This window comes from Xenopus laevis, chromosome 8S, assembly GCF_017654675.1.
Source record: "Xenopus laevis strain J_2021 chromosome 8S, Xenopus_laevis_v10.1, whole genome shotgun sequence".
Classification (NCBI taxonomy): domain Eukaryota; kingdom Metazoa; phylum Chordata; class Amphibia; order Anura; family Pipidae; genus Xenopus; species Xenopus laevis.
The window spans coordinates 19,240,807-19,253,998 of NC_054386.1; the positions used below are offsets into that span (position 1 = coordinate 19,240,807).

Below are 13,192 nucleotides of genomic sequence, written 5' to 3' on the forward strand. Positions count from 1 at the left end.
TATCGCTCAGGAGACGAGGCGATTAGGTGCCAGGCGACAAAATCTCCACGAATCTCCTTGTGTGAACTAACCCTAAAGTTCAGAATTGGCACCTGGATTACTGGGCTGCCAGACTGAAACGCCAGAGACGGAACATTCAACTTTAGACCAAGTTTGGAAAAAGTGTAACAAATAAAAAATGGAAAGCAATTGAATAATCTCAAAACAACTAAACTGAAAATGTGTTTGGAAGGTGAACAAGCCCCTTTAAAACATCTGCTTACAAATTGGTTAAACAGTGGAAAAGGAATTCCACGTCTACCTTAAAGGGGTTGTTCGCCTTCAAATTAAGTTTAAGTATGATGTAGAGAGGGATATTCTGAGACAATTTGCGATTAGTTTTCATTTTTTATTATTTGTGGTTTTGAGTTATTTAGCAGCTCTCCAGTTTGCTATTTCAGCAATTGGGTTGCTAGGGTCCAAATTTCGCTAGCAACCATGGACTGATTTAAATAAGAGACTGGAATAGGAGAGGACCTGAATATAAATATGAGTAATAAGTAGCAATAACAATATATGTGTAGCTTTACAGAGCATTTGTTTATAGATGGGCTCAGTGACCCCCATTTGAAAGCTGAGCAGAATCCAAAGAAAAAGGCAAATATCTAAAAAAAAATATGAAGAGAATTGGGCAATCTATAACCTACTATAAAGGTGAACCACCCCTTTAAAGGGATTGTTCACCTACCAGCACTTTTTCAGTTCAGTTGGTTTCAGACAGTTCCCCAGAAATAAAGACTTTTTCCAATTACTTTCTGTTTTCTATATGTGACCGTTTTTCTAATATTGAAGCAGCTCTGGGAGGGAGGGTCGCTGACCCTGTGAACTGTTCTAAATTGATACATTTAGTGGATACATTTCTTATCGTTGCCCCTGCTGAGCTGAATCCGAGTCTCATTACAGGCAGCTGTTAGAATTGATACAATAGGAAAAAGGAAAGTAATTGAAAAAAAGTCTTTAATTCTGGAAACAATTGAACTGAAAAAAGTGTGTGGAAGGTGAACCACCCCTTTAAAGGGGTGTTCACCTTTAAGGTAACTTTTAATGTGTTATAGAACGGTCAATTGCATGCAACTTTTCAATTGGTTTTCATTATTTTTTACAGTTTTATAGTTATTTGCCTTTTTCTTCTGACTCTTTGCTTTCAAATGGGCGTTGCTGACTCCGTTCTTAAAAAAAAAAAGCTAAATAACTCGAAAATCACAAATAATAAAAAATTTAACTAAATTGCCTCAGGATATAACTCTTTATATCATACTAAAAGTTCTCTCAAAGGTGAACGACCCCTTTAAGACAACTTTATAGGTTTACTGTAGTGATGTGCGGGTCCGGACCCACCCGATATCCGCCCTCCCACTACCTGCGTCTGCTCAAGCCCGACTTCCATTTATAGACCCACACTGACCCGCCGATGATGTCACAAAAGGGGAGGGGCAAACAGGTATGCAGCTATAAAACCGGAAGCCAGCAGTGTAAGGTGGTGCCTGCCACCCGCAAATGGGGGTGCGAGGTCGGCCCTAACCAACCCGCAGGTCCGGCGGGTATTGGGCTGACCCGCACATCACTAGTTTACTGTTTGAAATATGAAAAAGAAATTGGTAAATGTGTCATGTCTTCATCTAAATCATGATGAAAATCAAAGTTAATATACTTGCCATTCCAGCCGCTGTTTTTCCGTTGGTGCACTTGCAAGTAGGAGAATATAATGCCTTTGAAGATAAAGACAATATGACATATTTAAATGGGCATACGCATGATATGGATATACTTGCTGTAATATATTCAACATTATCTTATTCAAGTTAGCATGGTTTATTTAGCCACACAGATACTAATAACAGAGGCATAGCATAGTTTACCAGTTTTACATGTACACACCTAAAATCTACATACAGGCACAGTTCACCTTTAAATTCAATTTTCGTATACAGCAGACTGCAATATTTTGGGACAATATGCAAATTGTCTTAATTTTCCATGGATTGTCTTTTTTCTATTTTTTTGCAGCCGTAATCTTCAGTTCAAAAATGTAACAGCTATTTGTTTGACAATACAAGCCTCTGCATTGGCATAAAAACAATACTTTCAAGGTTGAATAATTATTCTGTGATAAGTGCTACTCTCCACTTCCTTTCTGGGTGTGTGCCATGATATCGAGAGAGCATTTTCATGGCTGAACATTTCATAGGGAAACAAGTCATAAGCTAAGGCAAAAATCTTAACATTTGGATCACCTTTAGAAAAGTAAAAAACCTGCAAGAAAAGAAAAAAAAAACATGCCTTATAGAAAATACGGTAGCAATGAAAAATCTTACAAGTGATTAGGCCAATGGAAAAGCTGAAATAGTAATAGTTTGAAAAGCCACTCAAACAGAAGACAACGGTTTTAAAAATAATTAAGAAAAGGTTAGTTTGGATGGTGAAAGCTGTGGTTGTGGGGGGGAGTATAATTTGTTTTCGTAAAATGAACCACATCAATTTTTTTTTTTGGCAAAGTTGCTCCCATGAATTCTGACCAGGCTCTCCACCTTACTGGATCCGTCACTCACACTAGAGTAGCACAATCGTACGGTTTATGTAGTGAACTCAAGCCTATGCAATCACCACACTGCCCCCAGCATGGTTGACCTACAGAGTTTCTTGCTTCCCATCACGGATTGAGAGATGGATGAGTAGTGCTGCACTGGAAAATATTTAGGAGCAGTTTGGTGAAAATGAGCATTGCTGTGGTTTATTACAAGTAATACTGGCGTGCCAACCTCTGGAATAGGTCAGTATACTTTATTGTTTTGTACGTATACCTGGTTAAATTAGTTATCCATGCTTTATGGATGCTTCAGCTTTACTGGAGTTTCCTGGTTTGATCATCAAATTTGTGAAATTTCCAGAAGTCCATCATTTTAAGCATAATCAGATATAAAAATGCATGCATTTCTTAAGATGCTTAGATCTACTTTTGCATGTGGCACTGTACTTCATCAATACATCCTCATAAATGGGTTTGTGTCATTAAGCCTTTCTATTGACTTAAAATGCACGTGTATCTGCACGTCAAATATAAAGTGCTTAATAAGAGCTTTCACAGACCCTTAGTACACCAGTCATGCAAACAGTCCAACAAATGCAAGCAGCATTCCATTATATGACAATAGAAAGCCTTGGGCATATTACACCATGGGACATGATAAAACAGGTCTGAAACATTTGGGAAAAAGATAAAGCAAATACTTGTGTGTACAAGCCCATAGACTCGCATTGGTCAAACTCAAGTCTAAGCTGCTCTGTGAGAGATCGGTCCTTTTGGATTTGATGGCTAGTGAAGACACCTATGAAGAGAGAATTTTCCCGATACCCCCATTAAAAACACCTTGACTAGTTATTCCAATAACAATTTTGAATCAAACTGAATGTCAGTAGCGCCTAAGCAAAAAGCAACCGTAGCTGCAAAAACTCTTACTGCTTACTGGCAATCACAAGGTGCCCCACAGAACATTTTGTATGATCCCCATTCTAAAAAGGAACCAGAAAATCCCAATTCCAACCTTGACAATCACTTTCACTTTAGTTAATACAAACCTTAAATAATAGAATACCACTATGTATGGGCAAATTTGACCAATTTTGCTTTGCCAAATATTTGCCATGGGCGAAATGTCGCTGACAGCCATGAAAGTCTATGGGCGTCAAAAAAATTTTTTTGACGCGAGACGCCATCCAAGTCTATGGTCATCATTTTCATGGCGAAACAAGGCAGAAAAATTCGCCCATCCCTAAATACCACTGTCACAAATAAAAGAAAAAGTAAACATTTTTTAAATGTTTAACATCAGTTATTAAAAGTGTGAGTGCCTCTTTAAAGAATGACAAAGCAATAGAATAAGACACATCGTTTCTGACTAACTCCAATACCATAAAAAATGACGAACCAGATACAAGGACCTAAAAATCTTCAAAAACAATTTTTAATCAGTGACAAAGAGAGTCATTGAGTTAAGCTGAGTGAGTGAAGTCAGCTTAAACATGGAAAGGAAGCCATACTTGGTGGTTTACAATGTGAATGGTAGACAGCATGAATACTGTTCAAAACTGCCAAGATGTGTATATAGACAGGTAGAAGGAATGACATTAACTTACCAGTCAGAGGAAGGTAAAAGTGCTTTAATCAAGTTGAACTTCCTTATTTTTTGCCATTACTAAACCCATTTAGGGAAACAAAACACAGAGACACTCAATTTTCTTTTTTTTTTTCTTTTACTTTTTTTTTTATTGGCTATTTTTTTTTATTGACTATTGATATACAGTCATGTTAAAATTTGATACAACATATAACCCATGTCACTTTGAAATTGCTGGAAAAAAAGCAAATAAAATTGTTACACTGTAGTATCTCTAACAGGTAAAAAAAAAAATAGCAAAGATATGCATACTACCCCTCTGCTAAATTCTGGATATATACAGTCATATGAAAAAGTTTAGGAACCCCTCTCAGCCTGCATAATAATTTACTCCACTTTCAACAAAAAAAAGAGAACAGTGGTATGTCTTTCATTTCCCAGGAACATCTGAGTACTGGGGTGTTTTCTGAACAAAGATTTTTAGTGAAGCAGTATTCAGTTGTATGAAATTAAATCAAATGTGAAAAACATGCTGTGCAAAAATGTGGATACCCATGTAATTTTGCTAATTTGAATGCATGTAACTGCTCAATACTGATTACTGCCAACACCAAATTGGTTGGATTAGCTCGTTGAGCCTTGAACTTCATAGGCAGGTGTGTCCAATCATTAGAAAAGGTATTTAAGGTGGCAAATTGCAAGTTGTGCTTCTGTTTGACTCTCTTCTGAAGAGTGACAGCATGGGATCCTCAAAGCAACAAAGATTGTTCAGTATCATGGTTTAGACTGTCAGTTTTAACTGTAAGGAATGTAATCAGGAAATGGAAGGCCACAGACACAGTTGCTGTAAAACCCAGGTGTGGCAGTGCACTTCAGGATGGAACTGCTTTCTGGCAGGCTGTTGCTTCTCCTCAATGTAACTGAATGTGTCGCAGTGCAACCTGGATTTTACTATTGAGTGCTGTTCTTAGATCTACCAGGCAGCTGTTATCTTGTGTTAGGGAGCTGCTATCTGGTTACCTTCCCATTGTTCTGTTGTTAGGCTGCTGGGGGGGAAGGGAGGGGGTGATATCAATCCAACTTGCAGTACAGCAGTAAAAAGTGACTGAAGTTTATCAGAGCACAAGTCATATGACTTGGGGCAGCTGGGAAACTGACAATATGTCTAGCCCCTTGGCAGATTTCAAAGTTAAATATAAAAAAAATCTGCTCTTTTGAGAAACGGATTTCAGTGCAGAATTATGCTGGAGCAGCACTATTAACTGATGCCATTTTTTCCCATGACAGTACCCCTTTAAGGTTAGTATCACACAGGGACTTAAATCAGCCTTCTGAAATATGCAGGCCAAAATCAGTACCAGGTAGTAGCACCCTATTCTGTTCACATACAAATCTGTTGTGCTGGCTCCGGAGCAAACACACTCGGCTGATTTCAGCACGGAAATGCAAAGTCTTGCTTTCGCCCCCAACATCAGTCGAGTGTGTTTGCGCTTATGCTAACAGAAGAGGGAGCTACTGCCTGCGTATTTCAGATTGTTTCATCTAGACTGCACATGTATTGCAACGCAAAGCATAGAAAGATCAAGGGTACCCCCAAAGAACGGGTTCCACGTTAGGTTACACACAAAAAAAAAGTCCTGAAATAATTTATAGTGGGTGCAAATTTAATCTGTAGGATTTATATATAAGAGGTATGGCATCTATTATCCAGAATGCACAGGGCTTGATGAAGGGCTTGATAAAGACTTTTGCTAAATGGGAGAATAATGCTTAAAGGGTATTAAAAAGCATGAAAACACACACAAAAAAGCAGGTCTGATTACAGTTAAAGCAGATTTATGCTTGCACTAGTGAGTAAAAAAAATGATTTAAAAAAATAAATCAATAAATAAATTAAAAAAAAAAACACCCCTTGGGAAGCTGCAAAACCATTTTTTAAAGCTTACTTTAGATATTGGATACCTGTGGGTCTCATACCTGTATTAAATATTATATTAATGTGCTGTCAAAATCTATTTCTCCATGGAGCAACACATTTAATCATACAGTGTGACCCAGTGAAAAACTTCAAAATGAAGAACAAAGTGTTTGAAATAAAGCTAATCTCGCTTCTATTTGTGAAAAAGGTATTAAACCAATACTGTACCCTGAATTACAACAGATTGCCCAACCAGTCAACCTTGTGTATAGTACAAGACTTTGGTTTGATTTCAGAAGCAGACTGCAGTAGCAAGCATAAGATAAGCACAAGAACAAATATCAAGCACTATATTTACCATCTTGATATATACAATATCAACATCACTTTACACTGGATCTTTAAGAAAAATGGAATGTCTGCAAGCTTAAAGGGGGAACGATAGCAAAAATTTAAAGAGATACAGACACCAGAAATTAAACCTTTTTTACATCTATCATAACTTTGTGTTTGAATGCTATCTATAATTTTTCCATAAAAGTATTTACAGATGCCTTAACATTACCCATCTGATCCCCCATGTTCCTGTATGAGGGGGCTGTCATATTTGTGCAGCAGCAGTCCGTTAGCATTAGAAACTCTGACAGGTTAAGAAGGGACAGTCAGGTTGGCAAAACAGTCAGGTTTAGGAACTTTAAGTAACAATTACTTACAAAAGCAACCCTATGAGTAAAAAACAAAATGACCTATAGGTAACGATGTACATTAATATTGTGAATAATAATGTTTTAGTGTCAGTATCACTTCAATATAAGCTTCTGCATAATGAATTAAGAAACTTTCTAAATACATTAGATTAAAAATTCTGTACTGTTTCTCAAATAATCAAGTTCATCTTCAGTATTCCTCTCTCAGCATCTGTTTCTCTTCGTTCTGTCTTCAAGTCTTCATGAAGGAGATAATCATTGACCGTTAGATCCAATATATCTTATAGGGGGGCTCCTTTTGCCTAGAAGATGTATTCGAGCTCACGCTATTAAAATCACCAGACATCATGTCTCACTACATGCAGAATTTGTGCAAAAGGCAGTTATTTTGTTAGATTTTGTTTGTACTGGAATCAGTTATTTGAGTGAGCTCTAATACATCTGCTAGGAAAGGAAGCCCTCCTATTAGATATATTGGATCGAACTGTGAATGACTGACACCCAACTGCTGCATAAAGACAGAATGAAGAGAAACAGATGCTTACAGAGGAATAGTGAACATAAACTTGATTATTTCAGAAACTATGCAGAATATTTAAATTATTGTATTAGCAAAGTTTCTTATTTCAGTATGCTGAAGGTTATGTTATGGTGTTCTTATTGTGATAGTTCCCCTTTAAAGCAGAACATTTTCAAGCTTAGGCAATAATTAAAAACTGCTATTTATTCAAACAAAAATTATTATTTAATGGTAAATTATACCTTCAGAACAAATACTTAACCAGAAAATTTATATTTAGATCATAACTGAGCTAGCAAAGAATCTTGTCGAATTAACATTCTTTTAAGTGATCATTAAATAATTCACATAATGGGGATTCTAGCTGTTACAAGTATGGGACCCGTCATCTAGAATGCTCAGGACCTGGGTTTTCTGGATAATGGATGTTTCCGTAATTTGGACCTTCATCCCTTAAGACTACTAGAAAATCATTTAAACATTAAATAAACCCAATGGACTGGTTTTGTTTCCATTAAGGATTAAATATATATTGGTTAGGATCAAGTACAAGGTTCTGTTTTATTATTACAGCGAAAAACGTTTCAGAAGAAAGTTCAAAAGAAATCATTCTTGATAATTTGGATTATTTGATTATAATGACTCTATGGGAGACTGCCGTTACATAATTCAGAGCTTTTTGCATAATGGGTTTCCGGATTACACATCCTATACCTGTACAGGTATGGGACCAGTTATCCAGAATCTGGATAACGTATCTTTTCCGAAATTTGGATCTTCATACATTAAGTCTGCTAGAAAACAATTTAAACATAAAATAAACCCAATAACGATTAATTTAATTGTAGTTTATTACCGAAAAAAGGAAATCATTTAAAAATTTGGATTTGGATAAAATGGACTCTATGGGAGACGACCTTTCCATAATTTGGAGCTTACTGGATAATTTCTTGATAACAGATCCCATACCTGTATAATTAAATAAGTTTCATTTATGGAATGTTTTATGCCATATGGACCTGTAATTAATGGGTATAATTTCCCATTAGCATTCATCTAAAGAAATAAAACAAACAAGTGCCATCTCTAATAGCTAAATAGGGAGGAATGAAATATTTAGACAAAAAAATATATAATGGCCACAGAATTTAATGTATAGTAAATGAAATTGTTCTGCAGTTTGAATATTATAGCATGAACACCACCCACTTACTTTAGTGCATTTGGCAAGGCAAAACAGGTCAGATCCATCCATCACTAGAGCTATACAATTGTTAAATATTTTAACTGCTTCTTAAAGAAAAAAAAGTAAGTTTATGATGATCATAAGAGTGACCACACTAATTTAAAGAATGCCTATCACCTAATACTTGGGTTTACATACAGTACCTCCGCATGTAATTTTTCATATTTCATCTTCCTCTTTTCATCTTATGTAAACTGTTCTAAATTGATACATTTAGCGGATACATTTCTTATAGGGATGCACTGAATCCACTATTTTGGATTTGGCCGAATCCTTCTGAAAGATTAGGCCAAATACTGAACCGAATCCTAATTTGCATACGCAAACTAGAGGTGGGAAAGGAAAGTGGAAAAAGAATGTTTTACTTCCTTGTTTTGAGACGAACGAACATGATTTCCCTTCCCACGCCTAATTTACATATGCAAATTAGGATTCAGATTCAGTTCGGCCACACACAAGGATTTGGCCGAATACTGCTGAAAAAGGAAGAATCCTGCCCGAATTCCGAACCGAATCCTGGATTCGGTGCATCCCCATTTTCTTATTTGTTCCTGCTGAGTAGAATCTCTGAGTTTCATTAAAGGGGAACTCTGGCTTGCAAACCAAAATTTTATATAGAGGCCCACATAACAGAAAACCCTAATATACCCATCACAGTTACCGGTTTTAAGGGCATGGTTAACTAAATGAGATTGCTCTAGTTTGTATTAGAAAATACAGTGTTGCTCCAACACAGCACAACCAAAAAAGAACAATTCTCTATTATCAGTTTCATGATGTAGACAGATTCAAATTAGAACTGTGTTAAGATAAGATATTGGTTGCTTTAAAAATGTGCATAACCTTTAATGGACAACCTATGCAAAGTCTTATTTAATTATTAAAGTTCGAATGCCAAAAACTCTTAAAGTTTACTATAGAATACAAATTATTAGCTCGGAAACAAAAACTCATTTTTCGTGACTAATTATATCCCCCCGAGGATGGAAAAAGTCATCTCAGACCTGCGAGGTTGTATATCATGCAGAAATCCAAAGATTTTGCAATTTTCAGGCAAAAAAATACAAAATAGAGTTTTTGGGCGGAAAATCTGAAAAATTCGAATTTTCGTACAATTTTCAAAAAAAATTTCAAGCCTTTTCCTGCACTGGATTTTTTTGGGGAAAATGTATTGATAAATAAGGGTAAATAACGAACGCGAATTTGGTCAGAGTATATTTCAGAAAATTTGGATAAATAACCCCCTAAATGTATATAAATAATTTTCTATTCTGAATAACAAACAAAAAACTAAAAAAGAAAGAGTTGGGCTGCAAAGAGAACTGGTCAGTTATTTAGCCCTTAAATAACCCTACAGGCTGAAGATCTTGCACAGACATACATGTCAAATAATAAAGCTGTAACAAGTAAAGTAACTCTGCAAATAATTATGGTTATATATGCAGTTTAAAGGAAATTGTGTTTGAGCAAGTTCATTTTCCAACTTCGCCTGTCAGAGTCCAGGTAAAAAAAGTTATCCTATCTGTATATTTTATGTTATACGATTATATATTCTGGTGAATATGACCTGTGTATTCATAAGTGTTTAAAACTTTAAGGTTGGTTATTTCATGGATTCAACTTAAACTACACGGATAATAAGGAAGATGGGTGAAAAGAATCCTTTTTAATTAAAATTGTACCAGTGTGTAAATGTTTCAAGGTGAAAAAATTTTTACTATAAAACGCAATGGGTACAAATTAAAAAAAATTTACTCCACACATACCTCATTAAAGTATAACATCTCTTTTTATTTTTATTGATGATTTTACCCCAAGCAAACATTGCCAACAGGTTGTAAAATACATACTTGTACTTTTGAAAGAAGTTGGGAGCATCAAAAAGTTTGGACCACTCTGCTTTACCAAGCAAGATTTCATCTGTAATGGCCAGTCCTGAAAAAAAAAAGACTGCAGAGTCATTGAAAAGCAAAGTCATAATTACACTACAAAGTGATCATTTTTATTACAGGTATGGGACCTGTTATCCAGAATTATCGGAATCTGGGGTATTCAGAATTATGGATCTTCCTGCCTTAAGTTTACTAGAAAATCATATAAACATTAAATATATCCAATAGGCTGGTTTTGCTTCCAATAAGGATTATTTATTTCTTAGATGGGATCAAGTCCAAGCTACTGTTTTATTAAAGGACAACTAAACCCTAAAAAAATAGATAAAAATGCCATATTTTATATAATGACCTTTTTGCACCAGCCTAAAGTTTCAGCTTCTCGATAGCAGCAACGATCCAGGATTTCAAATAACGAAAATCCTGGATCGGGTCACCATCTTGGAAATAGTCTGTGACACTCACATGCTCAGTGGGCTCTGAGCAGCTGTTGATAAGCTAAGCTTAGGGGTTGTCACAAATTATCAAGCAGAAAATGAGATTTGTTTGTAATACAAGATGATGCTACAAGGCCGATTATGAAATTCTGATGCTAATTGCACTGGTTTCTGTGCTGCCATGTAGTAATTATCTGTATTAATTACTAATCAGCCTTATATTACAACATTTGTATTCTATGTGTACTGTATATTTTGAGTTGGTCCCTAAGCTATGTAACAGACAGCAGCACAAAGCATGTGCAGTGAATCAGCAGAAAAGAAGATGGGGAGTTACTTGAGAATCTTTAGGGACACATCTTTATTGCCTTGGGCTGATAGAGAAACCCAAAACATAATGTACAACATTTTTAGCATACTTCTTTAGTTAAGCTTTAGTTCTCCTTTAAAGAGATAAAGAAAATCATTTTTAAAAATTGTGATTATTTGATTATAATGGAGTCTATGGGAGATGTTCATTCTGTAATTTGGAACTTTCTGGAAACGGATCCCATACCTGTACTACTTATTCATAATCATCTCTGCAATATTACCTTGTTTGAACTCTTCAATCATAACTGCGCGAGTTGACACCGAAACATTGTATGTAGAATTTTGCTGAGGGTAGGCTGGTGTGATTATAGGCATAAGGTGGTACCTATCACTGGGATTCACCTGCAGTATTGAACAAAATTAAACAAAAATTTCTGCATCAAAAACATAAAATGTCAAAAACTATAACAAGCAATTATTTCTGATATTCTGTTTTTTAAAGGGTGGTTCACCTTTGAATTAACTTTTAATATAGTTACATAGTTAAATTGGGTTGAAAAAAGACAAAGTCCATCAAGTTCAACCCCTCCAAATGAAAACCCAGCATCCATACACATACCCCTCCCTACTTTTAATTAAATTCTATATACCCATACCTATACTAACTATAGAGCTTAGTATCACAATAGCCTTTGATATTATGATGTATAGCCTTTGTTATTAATATGATGTATACTGTAGAGTGATAGTCAGACAATTTGCAACTGGTTTTAATTTTTTATTATTTGTGTTTTTTGAGTTAGTTTTTATACAGCAACTCTGCAGTTTGCCGAATTATCCTATCCTGGTAACCAATCAGTGACTTGAGGGGGGCCCACATGGGTCATAATTGTTGCTTTTGAATTTGCGCTGAATGCTGATGATTAAATTGCAAACTCATTGAACAGTTATGTCCCATATGGCTCCCCTTCAAGTTCGCTGACTAACTCAGAGTTAGAGAGCTGAAAAGCAGGAAGTTGGGTTTTGGTTATTAGGTTAGACATCCAGTCACTCCAGCCTTTATACATTACATTTTTGGCTAACTATATTAGAAACATTTTTTATTTTGTACATACAACCTATTTACCCATTATTTATTTGTACACTGAGCTCTTCCCTTTAACCTGATGATTTGGCTATACTATCCGTTTAAACGTAGAAAATCTGTAAAATCCTCATAATATAATGCTGATAAGTCTTTTGCAGGGATGCAAATACACCAGCATATTTAGCAATCTGCAAAAGCCACCAAACAACATAAGGAATTGAGTTAGAGAGCTGAAAAGCAGGAAATTGGTTCTGTTCTGGTACACATCCAGTCACTCCAGCCTTTAGCACACTGGCAGATTGGGGGAGATTTAGTCAGCTGGCGACTAATCGCCTCTTCTTCAAACAATCTCCCCGAACTGCCTTCCCATTGCTAAAATAAAAAATCGCCTGCAGCAATGCACTGGCGGGGCTTCGATTTCCGAAGTTGCCCCATGAGGAAAGTTCAGGAAATCAAAGCACCGCAAGTGCACTGCCGCATGCGATTTTTCATTTTAGCAGGCGGAAGGCAGTTCTGGGGGGATTATCGCCCCGAAGAAGAGGTGATTAGTTGCCGAACTAACTATATTGGAAATATATTTTTATATTGCACAGCTAATTTATTCAGTTTTTATTTTTACACTGAACTGTTCCTTTAAAGACAGAATTTTTAAAACTTTTGTTCTGACAAGCATCATTACAGCCCAATTAAAGGGATGTACAACAAAAAAAATAATAAAATGTTGTCTAATGAAAGAAATTGTAACTAGTGCTTAGCGAAATTTTCACCTAAAAAATTACACTCAAGACTTCAATGGAATAAAAAAAAAATCGCTGCATCGAGCGTCAAAAAAAGAAAAATAAATAAATTTGATGCCCAAAGACTAATGCATTTTGGCAAATTTACACCTTTTCGTGAATTTTTGGCAAATCGAAAATGG

The 13,192-nt window shown here is 35.7% G+C and overlaps 1 protein-coding gene across 4 annotated transcripts in view; it reads right to left on the reverse strand.

Moving 5' to 3' along the window:
* The window catches only part of papola.S (poly(A) polymerase alpha S homeolog), a 43,681-nt gene that overhangs the window by 17,187 nt on the left and 13,302 nt on the right, over positions 1-13,192 (reverse strand). For all 4 annotated transcript variants that reach the window (XM_041575282.1, XM_018232392.2, XM_041575283.1 and 1 more), the window contains exons 11-13: positions 11,468-11,588; positions 10,396-10,480; positions 1,695-1,748 (exon numbers count right to left, since the gene is read on the reverse strand). In XM_041575282.1, the coding sequence (XP_041431216.1) occupies positions 1,695-1,748; positions 10,396-10,480; positions 11,468-11,588 (260 nt within the window). The remainder of the gene's footprint in view (positions 1-1,694; positions 1,749-10,395; positions 10,481-11,467; positions 11,589-13,192) is intronic.